Genomic DNA, 20,473 nt, shown 5'->3' on the forward strand with positions numbered 1-20,473 from the left:
AGTTAGGTCACAATGAGTGCATTCTTTATTTGCTGGGCTAGACCACAGTGCTAGATTCATGCATGCAGACAGATCTGTTTTTGTGTTAAATTGACTTCCAAGCCTGGCAATTTTAACCTGGCCCCGCGGGAGCGGAGTGGGAGACAGGTGGGGAAAGGGTGATGGGTAGAGGTGCTCAGCGCTGGAGCATACCTAGGAGTTCGGGGAGCTCCCCAGTCTGTTGATCGGTACTGACACTTCTCATTGCACTTTCTTCAACGCAGATTCATTCATGTGGTTGTGATTGGAGAGGGCCACCATGAAGATCCGGCTACATTCAGCATTTGCTGCTATGTGTGCAGCCTTCCTCTTATCTTCCATAGAGGCAGAAGGTAATGACCCCCTTTGTTCTCCTTTTCGCTTGAAATGATGATTCAGAATTTGAGAAAGGGAACAAAAAAGAATCGATCCAGTTCTTGTTTTATTTGCTTGCTCTCCGTTTTCGGTGTGTTTGCTCTTTCTGTTGTGACTTCTGTCCTTAAGAGAAACACCTCTCTTTTCTTAAGGTTTGTCTATTTCCCTGCTGCCCAGGACCGGCCAGCTCTTTTGTCTTGCTCGTTTAACTCTGAATCCTCCTTTGTGGGTTTCTCGCTCGCTCGTGTCTCTCTGGTGTGCTGTCCACACCACCTTTCCACTGCAGCCTCCTCCGAAGGAATGGACCCATTGCGCTGGAGCCCAGCCGAAGTTGCTATCCTTCCCCTGGCTCCTCAGCCTGACTTTGCAACTAGCTCTCAAGGAGAAGGCGCCTGTGCAAACACGAAGCCTCCGATTAATAATCAGGCGCCCCAGAGCGCTGGCACCCGCTCTCGCGCTTGTTAATTACCTGGCTGAGTGCTGCGAACTCAGTCACATTACGCAATAAAGTACTCCAACAGAGCCTGGCTCCGTGCGTCTGTGTGTTTTGCTAAGAGTTGAGTGCCTTGGCTGGCCAGGCCTGGAGAGTGAGTCACGGATGCAAAGGCCACAGGGGAGGTTGGGGGTGGATGTGATGGGAGTGCCAAGCTCAGGGCTCTCGCTGCGGTCTTCTAAAGCCAGCCCCGCAGGAGAGCTCTCTAGCTGCCCAGGGGCTTCCCCGGCTCTGAAGCACGTGGGTCTCAGCCCCAGGGAGGAGCCTCGGGAGCTCCGGGATAACCCAGCCTCGGTCTAGCCAAGGCCATGCGCCGCCCACCGCTGGGCACCATACAGTACACGTCAGTTTCCGCCTCCAGCAGCAGTTTCATCTCGAGTGGACGGCTCAAGTGTTGGTTGGGAACCAAGAAGAGATGAGGGAGTCTTCTTCATTTCTCAGTGTGAAACTCAAGCACTTTTGACTTGAACAGAAGGGAGAGGGCAGCAGCCCTATTGATTTGATTGAAACACTAGGCTCTGGCTCTCTGAAAAGCAACCTTTTCTGTTCTTGCCTTCCAGGAGAGCCAAGGTTCCCTCCCCATTCTCTACTTCAATTTCCTGTACGCCCAGTGTCTAACTCTGTACCTGAAAGCTAACTTTGCGGGTGGGGGGGGGGGAAGAGAAGTGAATGAGAAGAGGGAGAGAAATCATTAGTATCCTCAAAACACAAGTCTTGATTATGAAATTTACAGAGTTTTCCATTCTCCGCAAACTCTTGGAAGTGAAGGGCACTTGATGGTCAGTCTTGAAGAACAAATTCCAGTCTTTGATTGGGTTTCACAAGATGGGACTGGAGTGGATAACTTTTGCTGTCCAAAAGAACTCATCAAGCTGTCATGTTATGTGAAAACCTCTTCTTTTAATGAATTTACCAGAAGACCTAGATATTAGAATTTTAGACTGAAAAGGGATCTCAAGGAATCATCTAGATCTTATTTGATTTGCATTGATTTTATGCCTCAACCTACAAAATGAAAGCCTACACAAGAAAACAAAGCTACATAATAATCAACTCACAGACAAAAGAAACCTCCCTTTGATTATTTGTCCAACCTAACCCTCTCTTCCCCAAACCCTTGTGGTCCCTTCATTATGAAACTGAAATTTTACTAGATCTGTAAAATGAAGGGAGTTGGTGATCCCTAAGGTCTCTTTCAGCTCTATGAGTCTATGTCTAGTTTAATATGTAGGCCACCTAGGTGATGCAAAGAAAATGGTGGATGCAACATAAGGAATATACATTTGTTTGACACTATAGTTGTCTCCAGGGAGTCATTAGATAAATTAGGAGGAAAACCTATTTCTGGTCTTGCTTCTTGAAAATGTAACAGGAAAGAGGGGTTAAAAAAAGTTGTTTTAGAAGGTACTAAATGAAAGTTTATTGTTTTTGCTACATATGTTACATTCTAAAGCTAAACAAAGGGAAGGGAGGCCAATTTAAAGCATATAACATTGTTTTATAGTAGCCAAATGAAACAGTTTGCAGCAGCTTTGCAAATTAGCTAAGTACTGTTTTAACAGATTTCTGCATAGTCCAGAGACTGGTGATATTTGAGTAATTTATGGTTCCCTAATTCCCAAAGCATCCTGAAAATGTAGGGAAGAGCATAATGAGCTTAGATCAGTCACCTGATCTAAGACCAAATGGCCACTCTTATATTTACTATCTATGGGTCTTTGGGCAAGAAGCCATGATCTGGGCCTCAGTTTCTTCATCTGTAAAATAAGAATTGGACAAGATAAGTTGTTATATACTTCTAAGATAAATCTATGTTTTCATCTTTAAGAGAAGATTTTTTCCATTGTCAAAAGGGCCTCTGAATGTGTTAAATGTTGGAGCAATATTGGAGGGTCTGTTGAAACTTTCTTAGGCTAGAGTTTATGGCAAATTAAAGATCTTTATAGCACTTTACATCTCCATGACAGTTATGCAGCTCAGAAAATCTTCAGTTAGGGTCTTTTAATTTTCCATTTCAAAGACTTGTATATAAAAGAAACAGTTATGGAGACATTTATGCATTCTCCAGAACCTTTTACATGAGTTAATTTTTTTAACTTCTTTAAAAAGTTTTCAGAAAAGTGAAGGAAATCCATTAGATCCCACTTTGTGAGCATTTTAATGAATTCAAATGAGCTATGGATGACTATTTTGCCTTTTTGAATCAGTCTTTGGTTGAAGTTGTCATGACAACAGAGAATGGTAAGGAATAGATGAAAGCAAGTATGAGCAAATAGAGTGAGAGAATAAGGAAAATTATTATAGATATTTGTAGTAGATCATCAAGGATTTAACTCTATTACTTTTTTGAAATCTCTCTTAAAATCATTATGTAATTCAGTGAAATAACTAATGGATTACCACAAGTGTTATTTGAGTATCAGAAAAATTTTTGAGAATTCTTAGGAAAATAGATTGGGAGTGATGTAAACAGCACAATCAGAACTGAATTAGATGATGGTAGTCTGTAAAGAGCAGCTGAAAACAAATACTTTCTTTGCCACTCATTTTATTCAAAATTCTTTTTATAATACATAATATTAAGTAATAGTGAAATAGTGAAAGAGTTTGCCATAACTTTTTCTTCATTGGAGAGAAGGTGTTTCATTCTAGTAACTGTCTCTCAATTGCATTTTTCTATGTTTTGTATTTTGGGCAGGGTTACTTTATTGTTGGTATTGTCATTTTTCATTTTGGGGGCCTCCTATCATAGTTGTAGGTGGTGAAGTGAATAGAATGCTGGGCTTGGAGTTATGAAGATTTATCTTCTTCAGTTCAAATCTGGCCTCAGACACTTACTAGCTATGTGACCCTGGACAAGTCATTTAACCCTATTAGTCTCAGTTTCTTCATCTGTCAAATGAGGTGGGAAGGGAAATGACAAACTACTCCAGTATCTCTGCTAAGAAAACCCCAAATGAGGTCACAAAGATCAGAAATGGCTGAAAAACAACAACTATCATAGTTGCACTATGATTATGTGTACTATGTATGTGTCACATGTATTATGGTAGCTCAGAAGTAATAGGATGCTTCAAGATGCTTAGCCAGGAACATTTTTTAGGCAATGGAAGGGATTGGTGTCCTTCCTGAAGTGTTAGCTGGGCACTTTTCATTAGAATATAACCTCAGTGTAGGCTAGGTACTGTTTTTTGTAGGATGTACCATTTTTTGCTTTTTTCTTTGTATCACTAGATCTTAGCAGAGGACCTAGAACAGAGTAAACCCTTATGATTGATTGACTTACTTAAATTTTAGACTTAAATTTACTCCTACCTTCTACTGTTACCATAATCTTGGAACTAAAATATCTACAGTGAGTCTCATCCTATTACCACATCAGTTGTAGTTGCTTCTATCCTTTCTCTATCTATGTGTGTTCTATCTGTGTCTTCTTATGGGTATGCTTTCTTTACATCATCATTACTGATCTTTATCGTTAGGTTGTTATCCACAATTTATTTTTTCCTGTTCACTTGATTTTCCCATTTCTATAGCAGTTTCTCCTTTCCTCCCACATTCTTCTAGGATACATTTTAGGCTTCTAGTGTTCCATAGAAATGAAAATTTAGGGTGATTTACTACTTTTCATTTTAATGGATCACATGTTATCCCAGCTGCTTTATAGACATTACCATATTACCCTTATGACAATGCTTCCTTTGAACCACATGTAGCTACTTTTGCCGCTTATAGTGTGTGTGTTGCTATTTAGATAGGAATTTTAAAAATTAGCCATTTTTTTCTAAGAATATTATTCCCATTAACTGATGCCTCCAGGAGAATAAAATTGATCTAGAAGTTGAGATAAACTAAGATTTCTGTAAATAAAAAATGTTATATTAATAATTACCTGGTTTATAATATTCTTCTTTGATAATTCATTGACTTTGCTCTCATCAATATAGATATGCCATCCAGCAATGCAGAGCTCAACCTATTATGTGTGACTCTTGCCAATATCTTCTAATATACTACTGAACAAAGTAGAAGGCACTTCTATCTTATAATACAGGGCTGACTGGCTCATTATCCCGCTTAACAAACTTAAGTGGATCCCTATTACCCACTTAGATCAAATACATACTCCTCTGTTTGGCATTTAAAGGTATTTGCAACCTGGCCCCAAACTACCTTTCTGGTCTTATTATAGATTATTTCCCTTTGTGTAATCTACAATTGAGCCAAACTGACTTTCTTACTGTTCGTCACATATGGCATCTCATCTGATGTTGCAGACTCTCAACCATGCCTAGAATTCTGTCTCACCTTACCTTTGCTTCATGAAATCTTTTCCTTCAATACTCAGCTTAAAGCCACCACTTATTTCATGTGCCTATCCTGATGTCCTTCAGCTGCTACTTCCCCATTCCCTTGAATTTAATTTGCATACATTTTATAATACTTCTATACCTATGTTATAATAATCTAATTTCCACTCTTCCTCCTACTCTTTTTCTCCATATAGCGTAAACTTCTTGAATTCAGACACATTTCATTTTTGTCTTTGTAGTCCCAGAGCTAGTGTAAGGCCTGGCACAACGTTGTAACCTAATAAATGCTTATTGATTAATTCATCAAATAAATATCTTGATGAAATTAGGTTTTTAATTTCCATGTTTAATGATCAGTTATTTAGGAAGACCAAAGTTAATATACATTTTCTTTAATCCTTTGGCTACTATCTCAAATATCAAAATTTAGAGCTGGAAAGAACCTCAGAGATATCTTCATATTACATGTCAGAAAATGAAGACTCAGAAAGGTTAAGAAATTGGCCCAAGGTCATACAAGGTAGTGCTTAGAAGAATTAGGATTAGCTCATAGGTCTCTTGTCCCATAATTCATTGTTCTTTTTGCCTCATAATGCACTTTCCTAGATGGAATTTGACATAAGGCTAATTTAACAATGAAGTGATAAAAATTATTCTGATCGGTGTCATCTAGACAAAGTAACTGGTTTGTTGGCAGAATTTTTCAATTTTGACCAATTATCTTGCTGCCTTATATGTCTAGCCTAAATGTATTTCTTAGTTCATTATTTCATTGACCTTTGAATGGAAAATAAAATTCATATTAAATTAATATTTATTAAATATAACTCTACAAGATAGTAATAAAAAATACCTGTACATGTTCTGCATTTTCAGGAATATGCTGAAATGCAAATAAAGATTTTTTCCTTTTGTGTATAATAACGGATTGGAAAGAGTTTCATTGTTAAGATAATGCCCCTTTCAGCTTTGTTGCCATGGAAATGAAAACAAGTTTCCAAAGGAATGAATGAAAAAAAAGAATTTCTCATACAATACTAATATTAAAGCAGTGTTTCAGCTTTTCCCAGCCCTCCACCCACTTTTTAGTTTATTAATATAACCATGATGTTTCTAGCACTAATTAGGAACTCTCCTTTTCCTCTTTCGATGCATCCTGTTCACAAATGGTGCCTTGAACATCTCCTTTTTCTATAGATTTTGGATCCCTTTGATATTTATAGTGGCCAATATAGAAGAAACATTTACATGTTTCCTTTTTCTCTTGGTTAAATATTCCATCAGATGCAATAGTGGTCAAGTATTATTGACCTTCAGTCTGATTTCTATTAAGATTGAGTTGGTTATATGAGAAATGCAAATTCAAATACAAACTCATAGTTGAATTCCCTAAAGCAACACATCATGACTGAATTGGAAATATTTGTATGCCATGTCTTCACTAACTATGGAACAGACAGAAATTAACTTAATTTATGAATCCTTTGGTATAGATATCAGTTTAAATGCAATGAAAGGGTTTATGTTTTGATATTTTAAAATGATCATATCTAAAACTATTGATTTCTAAAGTTATTATTTGAACAAAGTATTTTTGAGCAAAAGTAATGTGTCTTAGTTGGTAGGATGTTGGGCTGGGATTCAGGAAGGCATGAGTTTGAATCCTGCCTCTGACACAATTTACTGGGTGTGTAATCCTGAGCAAGTCACTTAATCACTACGTGCCTCAGGCAACTCCCTAATAATCAACCAAGTCACAGACAATTGCAATTGTTTTTAGGTCACTGGACTACTTAATTTGTGGGTAATAATAGAGTACAAAGCTCTGTGAATTCATAAAAAAAGAAATTTCAGGTGCTATAAATAATAATTTCATAGAGTTAGCCCACCCTTCAATTTTATGTCAGAATGTGCTTTGTATTATAATAATCAATCAGTGAGTGAAATACCTAGTAGTTTTAAAAATGATATATAAGAATTTACTTTCATTAATTCTGATCATTCAAATCAGTAAGTGAATATTCAATTACTGTCAGTTTCCTGTACTCTTCCTTTTTCAGGTCATGACTGATTCTTTTATGTGAAGTAGTTTAGGGATTGTTCTAGCATTGACAATTTTTTTTCTACCTTCTTGTGAGAGTCAGTGTGGTATAGTAGAGAATGGAACTTGGAGCTCAAAAGACTTAGATTAGAATACTGCCTGTGCCACAGGTTGACTCTGTATCTTTGAGTAAATTATATTAATCTTTTCAGTGTTCGAGGCAACATTCTAAACTCATAAATTGCAAAGAAAGTGCCAACCTGCACTGGCAGAGTTCCCTATACCTAGTAGGTCTGGTTCCTATCTCTATTATTCTTTTAGAGAAAATGAAATGTTATTTTCTTATATGTGTATCTCAAGAGAGTTTCATAATGTTAAACTTTTACTCTTCCGTAAGTTGACTTGTCATTCTCACGTGCCAACACCAGCAATTTTTCAAACCTGAAACATGAGATGATGACAAAATATAATCAATGTCAAGTCTAGATGATTAAGAACGAATAAAAGAGTTCTTGGCATAAAAGCAGATTCACCATGTCCATCCATCCTTCTTGTCTCAGACTTTTCATTGCGGACTACCACATTTGACTTTTTATGAACACGTTAAAAGCCTTTGAAATGTTAAAGACTTTTTCCTACAGTCATTTTTTTTCAAGTTGATCTGGAATCCGGTCATTTGGATATCAAGTTGGGCTGCTGCCCTTCAGCACTTTTACCCTAATGTCTCTGCTGCATCAGGTCAATTTTCTTCCAAGGTTGGTGGTACTGTTTTTCCATGTACTGATTTTTTTTTCAAAGCATGCTCAGGCCAGTTGTGTCTGCCTTTGCATTAAATTTGTCCTGAGCCATTGCTATTGGAACAATATTTTATAATGATATTCTTAATGTGTGTATACTGTATTATTAACATCTGTTGCATGCTCATAGAACTAAATGATGACCAGCTATTTTGTTTTAGCAATTTCATTACAGTAAATAGAATGTTGAATTATTAAACTTTGCATGTAGATTAATAGTCTAATCTCACTGCCTGTGTATGGATAGTAGGAAAAATAACATTCATTCCAGCACTAGTATATCAAAATAAATATAAAAAAAATCATATTATCCTGGAGTTGAAGTGAGAGTTCATTAAAGCAAGTGTCTGCTTAATTCATTCTATTTTCATTAAGCCATGTTATTAATATTGCATAAAACCTAACAACAGTTAAATTATATGACTCATGTCTTAAAAGCTACTACTGTATTCCAATTGACCTCTATTTACATCTAAAAAAATGATCGCCTTTCATGGAAAAAATAAACAAAAACTCACGAGGAATGTGAGGCTTTCAGTCAGACTGGAGCATTGAAGGAGAGGATGGCTGAAATCCACTTCACTTTGAGGACATGTTCAAAGAGTCATATTTAATATACTTACCATGCACTGACAGTGAGTCAGTAAATATACTGCATGATGAGGCATGAACATTTTAGAGGGAATATCATTATAAAATATTTCTGGAACGTCTTTGTGTAATGACCATTGTACATGGAGGCTTTTTGTTCATTGTAGGACACTAAAAACAAGTCAACATTTCATTTACACATGCATGATGCTGCAAAATGGTGTATGTAAACTTTTTCTTTCTGTACTTTTTGGTTATTCCTGTCAACTCCTACAAGTTTTTTTTTTATTTGCAATCATTTGTTCAGATCACTGATGGCTTCTTTACCTTTTCTTTAAATTCTGTAAATAAATGTCCATAAATATACATTGATGTTGTCTTTTCATGATTAACCAATGTTTTGTAAAGGTCCATACTGGCATTTTAAGCTAAAATGCCACATCTAGTATGGGGTACACCTGCTGCAAAGTGGATAAATAATAGTGTTAGTTTACACCATGGAAATCGTACTGAAAGCTGGTGTAAACTGGTAGAATATTTGTGTTATGAATGTTTGTATCATAATGTTGACATGATTTTAAATTTTGCTAAAATTGGAAATCCTTTATTTTGGAATAACAAACTACGCAAATAAACTAGCATTCTTAAACATTTCAAATACATCTTTCCATATGAAATGTAGTATTACTAAACATATATTTGGTAATTCTCAAGATTCTTCTGTAGTAACAAAATTAATTCTGTCATCTCTGCCATGGTTTCAGATTTCTTGAAACACAAATACTAAGAACATAATAATGCAGAGAAGCAATTTTAAAAGATAATCAATTATTTTATGCCCTTTGGAAGAGAGTATTGTGTTAACATTCTAAATTATCTTCTAGTATTGTAAGCAGGTTGTGATTTGGCATGCTTGTTCCAATTGCACCCAGCATGTATCAAAAGTCCCTTAATTGTTATGTGAAATGTTTGCATATGTGGTTATTATCTGTGATTTCATTGTACATGTATCCAATTATGTTTTCCATCATGCTTGAACTTGCTGGTCATTCTTGAATGACTTAGCAACTCAAGAAACATATGTTCTGTGCTGTCTTCTGTGATATGTATACTCTCTGATGTTTTGTCATATTTTGTCAGCTTTTATTTTATTCTTTTCCAACAAGATATGTTCATATTTGTTGGAAACAAATTTATGCAAAGACAATCTTAGTAAGCTTTGCTCAACACAATTTTCATTAAAATTCCAATTTTCTGGCATGCAAAAGTAACTAATACCTAATTTCTTTTCCAGTTGAACCACCTTCAGACTTGAATTTTAAAATTATAGATGAAAATACAGTTCATATGTCATGGGCAAGACCAGTTGATCCCATAGTGGGTTACAGAGTAACAGTGGATCCTACAACTGGTAAGTTACATAGATAATAATAGTAGATTATGAAATCTCGGGGCAAGAAAAGACTTTAGAGATTACCTAATCCAACCACTATATTTTTTTTTTCAGATTTAGAAACTAAAGCTCAGGACAGCTAAGTAAATTGGATAAAGTTACATAAGTAATGAAAGGTAGAGCTAGAACTAGCTACTATCAGGTCTCTTGATTTCTCATTCAGCATTTGGAGTTTCAACATTCAATGATCCTATAGATTTTTTTTTTTAAAACACAGCTTATCTTAAGCTTGACCTATTGAAAACTGAGGTGTGTGAATGCTGATTGTCATATTGGAGTAGTGCTCATGGTCTTTAATAGCTTTTTAAATATTCAAACCTTTTGGATTTCTTCATATATTATCCAATCCTTCAACAATTTAAAGGCTGAAGCAATGAAACTTGAATTGTAGAGGCAGTTAGGGGGTATAGTGGATAGAATGCTGGACTTGGAATCAGAGAGTTGGATTTGAATCCTGCTTCAGACACTTAGCTGTGGTTCTCTGGGAAAATGTCTTAACTTGCCTCAGTTTCTTCATCTGTAAAATAGAGTTAATAATAGCATCTACCTTACAGGGTTGTTGAGAAGATTGCGAGAACACATATAAAATGTTTTGCAAAACAAAGTTTTGCTAAGAAAAAAAAGAAAGAAACTTGAATTATAATATCCTGTGCCTCCAGAACTGAGGAAACATTATTACATAATGATGACAGTGGCTATTAGTGTACAAAAATTGAGGAGCAATATGTCTCTCTGAGTTGATTTGGGTATAGCCCTGATTGGAGGCAATGAAATGGCCATGATGATTTTTATAGACTTTATACTGTGATTTTTTTGAAAAAAAAAACCATCTTTCTTGGTTATTTTTTTAGAATTGTTTTTAGGATTAATTATATCACTCAAATACAGAGAATTATCCTTAGTTGCTCAACTTTTATGTCCAAGGTGCAATTGGGAAGGTATGTGCTTCCATTGATATTGGCTGGTTGATAAAGATGTTGATGGCTTGGCCAAGTGTGGTAAAGGATGGGGTCAAAAAGAATTTATCATGCAAACTGTGTTTGTTATTTTTGTGTCTTAAAAATACCAAGGGGTTAAAATAACATTTTGTGAGGGAATTTAGAAAGTATTTCCTCTTATCAAATCTATGAACTTGAGAGGAAGTGAAATGTCTTTTCTTCTATCCTTTTGTTTTCTTTCTATCCCATCTCGGTCCCTCCTCCCATATTCCCCTTTCCTCACCAATAGCCCAATCACAAATATGTGGTTGCTGTTACCCAATTCATTCATACCAAAGCATAGCTACCATTGGAGGGGGAACCTTTTGATTCTACCAGATTCTGATTCTGGCATAGCAGTCCCACACCTCAGTTTTCTCTGTTCCCTAGAGAAAACATGAAGTAAAGTAATTGATATAGTGCAATAAAACACTTTGAAAATGGAGCTTTTGATACTGTGTTATTATAGTGAGGTTCACCAAATGAATTATAAGGACCTCACAAATACACATAAGGGACAGATTCTATGTTTGCACTTAGGGATGAGGAGAGCCAGTTGCTTTTTACAGAAGTGTTTTACCTTTTGAAGCTTGAATATGGCCCATGGATTCCATTTTCCTTATTTTCCTTTGTTACATCTCTCAGTTTTGAAATAAGTTCTTTCCACTTGATTTGAAATCTAATGTAAAAATTATTTTATAACCATTAATTTTTTTTAAAACAATCAAAAGAAGGATTGTGGAGATCTGGCCTCAGAGTCTGTAAAGTCTGGGTTCAAGTCCCACTTCTGGCACATACTAGTTATGTAACCCTGGATAGGTCATTTGTGTAGTCCCTTAATGCTTCAGGCAACTCTTTAAGAATGTAAATTGTATAGATATTGTCAATCTGTATTGGTAGAAGGAGTTTCTTCCTGGCAAACTCCTTTTCCCAATGAAATCTTAGGACCATAAATTTAGAGCTGGAAGGGATATTAGGTTGTCTCATCCAACTCTCATTTGACAGATGAGACACAGAGAGATTATGTGACATAGTAAGTGTCTAAGGAAGGATTTGAACTCAGTTCTTCCTGACTGCGATTCCCTATCTACAGTGCCATACTGCCTCTCATCACTAGCTCTCTTTCCTCTTCTCTCCCCACCTTCCCAAAGAAGAGCTGTTTTTCAAATTAGACCTTTAATGTTTTATAATACACTAAAACATAAGTTTCTGAATGTTGACTATGAGTATAGCTAACTAATTAACTATAAGAATGGCTTTATGTAACTAGAAGTTTTGATTTTGAAGGGCAAACAGAAGCCATATTTGGATGCCTGAAAATCACAAATTTCAGATTTTGTTTGAATTTAACAAGAAATTTTATTTTTCTATGAATACTCTGGATATAGTTTAAGTTTAAAATATGTCAGAATTTAGGGTTTTTACTTCTAATGTTTTTTTTTTCAGATGGGCCTACTAAAGAATTTACCCTTTCTGCTAGTACTACCGAAACTTTATTGTCAGACCTTATACCTGAGATAGAATATGTTGTGACAATAACTTCTTATGATGAAGTTGAAGAAAGTGTACCAGTTATAGGCCAATTGACAAGTAAGTATTTGCAATAATAGTTTTTCCTCTGCATTTTCCTGTTTTTTTCTGATAGAATTATCCAGGCTTTTTCTTTTTCCTCTTATAATTACAATGATAAAAGAATTAGTGATGATCAGCATTACCTATTTTATGCTGTCCTTTAATGAAGGAGATTTTTCTTTTAGCTTAAAGACTTTGTATAGTAGCTAATTTTCATTAATCACAGAGATTTAGGTTTTCATGTTACAATAATAGTAGCCAACAAGAATAATTCCCTGTGGCAATCAAATATGACTCTTCTAGTGAGTATACAGGATGAAAGGTAGGTTTATTGCATAGATCAGTTGGACAAAATTTTCAAAGAAAAATGATAGGCATTTGGCTTTGAATTTGTAGTTGGGCAAGTTTTCCAAAATGGCAGCCATTTGGACATGGGACTTCTTTGGGGGTGGGAATACAATACTAAACAGAAAATAATAATTAAATGATAGAATGAATAAAGAAGTAGAGACTACATTTCTTAATCAGCAGTGTAGTTAGAAATCCTAGGTCCCTAAGTGAAAATTTTAGAAAGGGCCTCCTTTATTAGAATTCTCCAACCTCTGAACAATTCAGAATGAATTTGTGTAATAATGGTATGTATGGAGACTGTAAAAAAGGGCAACCCACAGGGGCTGGTTTCCTTGCATGACCACAGCTTGTTCTCTATTGTCTTTATGATTTCCCATGCAGTCCAGAATCCCAAGAGGAATTAATCCTTAAACTGAGCTGTGGGTGCCTATTATAAGCTTTAAATATTGAACTGAGGTGGATGTACTTCCAGTGTTTAGTGGGTCTTTAAAGGTCATGGATAACATTTTATAAATCCCATCTGGTACATAAAAAAACCTGGTTAACTTTGAACTGTGTCTTGGTCTCTCTGTGCCATTAAAGGATTGCTTGGTCAGATGATGTAGTATAGTGGGGCCAAGGATCCTGCATTCACATATTGACTCAGAAAAATTCTAATAAATATTATTAATGTTGTATTTTGATTTATTCTGTTAAATGTTTCACCCAATATACTTTAGTCTTCTTCCATATTCAGGAGTTTTGTGGTGGCAAAGGGCCCTGAATTTAAACTTTTAGTGTAATTTATATGGAGGCAGCTAGGTGGCTCAGTGGATAGAGCATGGGGCCTGGAGTCAAGAATACCAGCTTCAAATCCAGCCTCAGACACTTTCGAACTGTGTGATCATGGGCAAGTCACTTAGCCCTCTGCTTGCAGTAATACACTGGAGAAGAAAATGGCAACTACTGCAGTATCTTTGCCGAGCAAATCCTATGGACAGTATGGTCCATGGGGTCATGAAGAGTTGGACGTAACTTAACACCACCACCAACAGCAGCTGGCTTTGGAGTCAGAAGGACCTAGGATCAAGTCCTATACCCTGTCACCAGCTGTAGGGTTTTGGGCAAGTTAATTAACCTCTCGGTGTCCTGGGAAACTCTTTTAAGACTTGAAGTAGCAGAGACAGCTGTCTATCTACATCAATAGGAAGTGGTGTCCATATCACAAGTTCCCTACACTGACAAAAATTACAACCTCTGGGGCAGCTAGGTGGCACAGTGGATAGAGCTTCAGCTTTGGAGTCAGGAGGACCTGAATTCAAATCCGACCTCAGACACTTGACACTTACTAACTGTGTGATCCTGGACAAGTAACTTAACCCTGATTGCCTCACCAAAAAGCTAAAAAAAAAAAATTACAACCTCCTCCTTATATAGGTTACATATCATATAGAATGTATCATACTTAAATTTTATTATGATCAAATGAGTATTGTACAAGATGTCCCAAAAGCCTTAGGGCAGTTTTAACTATTAAATCTATTAAGCTGTTAAAGCTTAAAACTACCCTAAGACTTTTGGGACACTTTAGGTACCTATGTATGTATCAGTCTCTCAGGGATTTATACACACATGCATGTATATATACACATATACCTATATATGTATATATAAACATGTACATGTGTATGTATGAATAATTCATTCACAATTTATATTCACAATGCCTGATATTGCCGCATTATTAAAAAACATTAGCCTACTTAGTTCTTATCTTCTGGATACAGACCTTAAGTTGGAGAGATACTAATGCTTCATTGCCAGTAGCTACATAAAGTCTTTGTGAACTTGAGTCTGTTACCCTTTTGGTAATTGTGCTTTTCTTGGTATGCTCTGCTTCAGTTCAAACAGTGGTCCAGTAAAGCCAGGGGAGAAGAAACCGGGACAAAGTGAGATACAAAGTGAGTTGTCTAGTCCTTTTGCTTGACTTTGTAGCAATAATAAATCAAGGTTGTATGGAGCTTTCCCAATTTCTCTCACTAATTTAGTATTACTCATCTTTGCATAATCTAAAACATTTAATCAGTATGAAGAATTTGGTACCATTAGTTCAGAACCTTTAATCAATTACAGTGTTTGAGTTGTGACTTTTTTTCCTTTTCCCTCCTTTTTCATTCCTAATTTTAACAATAAACAGTTCCTCCCCGCCATGTGTGGTTTGTTTTGATACTGAGTTATCCTACATCAACATTAATTCTTTCAATATCAATAGATAGTTTTGAGCTGTGTCAATTAGTGGCATCTTTTGGATGTTAATAGTTAAAACTTTTGGAAGGTCTTGCTTCTTGTCTCAATGATAAGGCAACTTGAAAAATCTCATGTAAATGGAGAATTTTTTAACTTAGGTAGACTTAGAAGTAAGATATATACATGAAGAAATGAATATACAAGGACTAGGAAAGAGAATATAGTATGGGGATGCTATCCTTAAGAAAGTGGAGGGGCCTTGTAGATGAAAACAAAATTTCTTTGTCCCAAGCTCTTCTTTTGACTTTTCCAGCATTACTGTTTTAAAGCCCTTCTAAATTTCAGATTTGGCTTATGTCTAGCTCTTTGTAAGACGTTTCTATCAAGTTGGTGCATTTGTAATCAAATGAACACAATTTTATTTCAGTCCAGTTGTTGGCATTATTAGCCTTCTTATGTCTTATGTTGCTTTGTCTGACTTATTGGGTAAGCCAAAATAGAGGAAGGGGTTCGTGGATTTCTGATATTGTCACCCTGTAAAAGCTGAATTTATGAACCAGGATGTTAATAAAAAAACCCATAAAAACAAAGGTCTCTTTATCTGGGGATTTTCTCCTTACAGATCCCTGTTTATCATTCTTTCTGAGGCCCATTAATCTGAAGTGAAGTTTATAGGGAATGTAGTTACTATAGTAATATTTTCCCCAAGTCAATATTTATTCTAAATCAAAGCATTACATTAATCACTGTATTTCTCATAGGTTTAAATCAGTCTGTCAAATCTTTTGCAAATACACACATACACACAATGCTCCCCCCCTCAACCTAAATATCAATTTGGTCTTTGAAACTTTTTAGGACCCCTTCCATCTTCTTATTAGCCACAAACTCCATTTCTTACTCCCCATCTCAGTCAACTCAGAGCACAAAAGCATCTGAAGAAATACATTCCCATGAAAACCAAACAAAATAGGTTAAGGAAAGAGTGATAATATATTTCATTGATATCCAGCGCATTATTTTTGATAGATCTGTGGCCCAATTTTCATTAGACCAGCCTTGAGTCCTTCTTATCTAGGGATGATTTTTAGGATGATTTTATTGCATTTTAACAATAAACTTAGGAGAGAATTTTGACTATTCCTTTTATATTAATATTATTTATTCTTCCTTGATACTTTGAAAATATCAACCATTAGAAATTCATTAAAAGTGGAAATAAGTTATTTAGGATATATGAAATAAAAATTAAAATAATAACATCCTTGATATTTGGGTGTAATTTATTAAAACTTAATAAGCACATTAAGTGCTTATTTTTAACAGCCTTGTGCTTATTTAATGCCAAGGAGGTGCTAAGATAATTAAGACTCAGTTTGTGCCCTCAAGCTTTGAATTTTGCCACTAACTTTATTGAGAAAATGAGAGAACTATTAAAAATGCATGATAATATTAAACTGAATTTGTTTAAATGACTGCAATTTGGTTTGCATTCATTTTGTAATGACTATGAAAGAATAAAAACAGTAGGCTGTTGCTTGGCATTCATTATAGTAGGCACTTAAATGTTTATTGGTTGACTGCTTTTAAATATCTTTTTATTCCTAGCTTCATGACAATGAAGCAAAGGGCTTGTTCACTGTTATTTTACATCTACTGGAAAGAGAAAGTTAGGATATTAGCAAGAAAATTGAATTGGTTGACATTTCAGAGAAACTCTTGAATGAGAAAATCCTAGAGGCAGGAACCTTCTTTCTTCTCTTCCTTTTCCCTTCCCTTCTCCTTTGCCTTTGCCTTTCCCTTCCTTTTGCCTTCCCCATGAATTTTCATCATGATGCTGAAAATGCTTTGTTTTTGACGGATTTCTAAAATATATTGCTATTGTGGGGACCCAACAGTACATGGATATGTTCTTTGTGTAATCTATGCATGCTACTTTCATAAATGAAAGAATTTAAGTAGGTGACTTTTAAAACTGATTTGTGTTAAGGTCTATGTTCTACTGGTAGTTAGATTTAGAAAGCCATTTTAAAAAGCAACATTTTATATTTATATATATATATATATATATATGTTTATATATTACAGAATGTTCTCTCAGTGCCTGGACAGATTTAGTTTTCCTAGTGGATGGCTCATGGAGTGTGGGGAGAAACAATTTTAAATACATCTTAGACTTCATTGCTGCCCTTGTATCTGCTTTTGATGTCGGGGAAGGAAAGACCAGAGTTGGTGTTGTCCAGTACAGCTCTGATACCAGGACTGAATTTAACTTAAATCAGTATTACCAAAGGAAAGATCTTCTTGCTGCTATTAAAAAAATACCATACAAAGGTGGCAATACAATGACAGGTATGATTAAGAGTTTATTTTAATTTTTAAATTGTAATTTTACTTTTTTTAAAAGTCTAGGTTTTTTTTTTCTCCAGGGGGCGGTTGGGGGAAGAACCGAATATATCCAGGAGAAGGCAACCAGGATGGTGAAAGGACTCAAAATCATGTGCTATAAGGATTGGTTAACAGAAATGGGGGTGTTTAACCTTTAGAAGAGATGACTTAAGAGGAAGTTGGGACCTATTAGGGGGAAGTGAGATTGGGCTTTATTCTTCTTGGTCCCAGAGAGAATCACTAGGTGTGAATGAATGGAAGTTATAGGGCAGCAGCTTTTGGCTTTATTTTAAAAAGATTTTTTTCTTAACAATGAGAACTGTCCCAAAATGGAATGAGATGCCTTGGGTGATAGAGTCTTGTCTCCGGAGATTTTAACTGTGGGGGATGTTGTAAAAGGGATTTAAGCAGGAGTTGGACAGATAATTTTGCACCTTCTAACTTAGTCTTTGATTCTACAAAAGCCAACAAAATATTGTTCATTTACTTATACAACAAAGGGATTAAATCCACAATGATTTCTTTGTCCTGAAAATATTCCTAACATTCACCAAGTTAATATGTTTCTTCCCACTTTAGGGGATGCTATTGATTATTTAATTAAAAATACTTTTACCGAATCGGCTGGAGCAAGGGCTGGCTTCCCTAAAGTGGCAATTATTATCACGGATGGCAAATCTCAGGATGAAGTGGAAATTCCAGCGAGAGAACTTCGGAATATTGGTGTTGAAGTTTTCTCCTTGGGTAAGTTGTTTGGTTCCTTACCATAAATTTATTAGTATGTTAGTCATTGCAATGTGTATGAAAGTTAAGGCTTTTTACATGAAGGATTGCTATTTAAGGAGTAGAATACATTTTCTTATATTGAGCCAGAGGGTCTTAAAACAGAAATTGAGCTCCTCCCCCTACCCCCCTGCTATAATTTCCTTAATACACGAAACAATTAAGATTTACGGTCCATTTTCTTTTATGGACTTTGACTTTTTAATGTTCATTAGTTTTGGTATTAGTAATATTACTAAAGGCAATCATTATGAATTATTTTCTTGTGCCTCATATATAATACTTGAAGAATACAAGAATTCAAATAAGATGTATCTTAATTCACACCCTAATGCCGTGGAGGGAGGTGGTCTGATCTTCACAAATAGCACAGAAAAATGATGAAATAGTCGGGATGCAAAAGTTCAGCCTGTTTTACTAATATTCTTTTTTTGGTCATTGGCTGGATGTAGTATGGAAAACTATAAATTGTTTGGTTTTTTTTTTTTTGTTCAATGACAGATATTTTATTTAGCAAGTATTAGATGCTCTGCATTATATAACAAACTTTGGAAGATACCTGGAATGAGGAAGTCATGGCTCATGCCCTGAAGGAGCTATAAAGTGCATTGGCAATGTGAATGCTTATAAATGATTATGAAACAAAGCCCTTTCTAGTTAAGAACTGAGCAATATGGAAACACATGTCTTTACCGAGGAAATCCTTTTATCACAACTCACACAAGATAGGGCCATTTTGCATTTTCATAGGTTCCCATCTTCATTTCCATTTCTTTCTTTCTATGCTTTTTTAAGGTATCAAAGCTGCAGATGCAAAGGAACTCAGACAAATTGCATCCCCACCTTCACTCAAGCATGTTTTCAACGTGGCTAACTTTGATGCAATTGTAGATATTCAGAATGAAATAATTTCTCAGGTGTGCTCAGGTGTTGATGAACAGCTGGGTGAATTAGTCAGTGGGGAAGAAGGTGAGTTGATGATGATAACTTTGTGAAAACATCTTAATTTCTTGTTTGCCCTGGTTTTGCTTTTTAAAAATATGGACAGGGCTGACAGATCAGCATCACATTTATAATGTGTAGTAGAGAATTGCCTGTGTCACCAAGAGATTAAGTGCCTTTCCCAAGGTCACAAAACCAGTTTATGTTAAAGGCAGAACTTGTAGAGGCAGAACCTTTCTGATATCTCCCTTTCCCCTACTCCCTTCCCAAGTCAGAGCTGTATCTAATATTTCATCCTGCCTTTCATAGAAGTATTAGATATCCTGGATAAAACATATCTTTCAACATTAGGTACCACCAAATTTCCATTTTTCCAATGGTAGACTCTATAATATTTCTTTATTATATTAAAATTCTCCCATCTTAACAAAACCCATTACATAAAGATTTAGATGTAAAAAACAGTTAGCACAGTGATTTAATTTAATTAATTAAGATTTAGATGTAAAAAACAGTTAGCACAGTGATTTAATTTAATTAATTAAGTAAAATCAGCCCTTTTGGACAAATTTTGAATTGCTATTTCCTTCTAGAGCCTCTTTCTTACTTAACATTTGTATTCATAGATTACTGTGGGCAGTATATTTATTTTATAGAGAATATTTTATTCTCTTCTTAAGAGCTGTCTTTTACATAGCATTTCATGTTTATAATCTCTTTTGATCCTCAAAAGAATCCTCTGAGGCTGGTGTAATAAATATTATTATCACCATTATACAGATGGAGAAATTGAGGCTCAGAGAGGTGAATTGACTTTCCCAAGGTAATATGGTTGTAAGTTTAAGCCTAGAGGTATTTCCAGGTCACCATCATGCTTCTCCCTATCTAGTATTGTAAGATAAGGCACATTTATATGTATGAACATTCTTTATTTTTTTACTGACCTCCAAGGAAAAAGACTTTTCAGTTAATACCTCCCAAGTACTTTCCCAAATATTAGAGGATTTTAGAGTCTCCAAGAGATAATAAGTCAATTTCACTTGTTTATATATCTGGGAATTTTTCTCATTTTAAAAATTCCTTTCAATTCATGTCTCCCAATGCATGGAAGAAAGAGAAGGCACTTCAAAGGATGTTAAAACATCTGATAGTC

At 35.4% G+C, this 20,473-nt stretch overlaps 1 protein-coding gene across 4 annotated transcripts in view; it reads left to right on the forward strand.

The window, feature by feature from the left end:
• COL12A1 (collagen type XII alpha 1 chain) overlaps positions 1-20,473 on the forward strand; it is a 143,558-nt gene that overhangs the window by 3,070 nt on the left and 120,015 nt on the right. For 2 of the 4 annotated variants that reach the window (XM_078155281.1, XM_021000133.2), the window contains exons 1-4: positions 14,834-14,921; positions 17,296-17,559; positions 18,175-18,339; positions 19,174-19,347. In XM_078155281.1, coding sequence (XP_078011407.1) covers positions 14,849-14,921; positions 17,296-17,559; positions 18,175-18,339; positions 19,174-19,347 — 676 coding nt within the window. In that variant the 5' untranslated portion in view covers positions 14,834-14,848. Of the gene's footprint in view, positions 1-263; positions 372-9,922; positions 10,040-12,504; positions 12,653-14,833; positions 14,922-17,295; positions 17,560-18,174; positions 18,340-19,173; positions 19,348-20,473 lie in introns of those variants that run through there. The other 2 variants (XM_021000135.1, XM_021000134.1) reach the window with 2 other exon arrangements.

The sequence above is a fragment of the Phascolarctos cinereus genome, unplaced genomic scaffold (assembly GCF_003287225.1).
Source record: "Phascolarctos cinereus isolate Bilbo 61053 unplaced genomic scaffold, phaCin_HiC Scaffold_5;HRSCAF=322, whole genome shotgun sequence".
Taxonomy (NCBI): Eukaryota; Metazoa; Chordata; class Mammalia; order Diprotodontia; family Phascolarctidae; genus Phascolarctos; species Phascolarctos cinereus.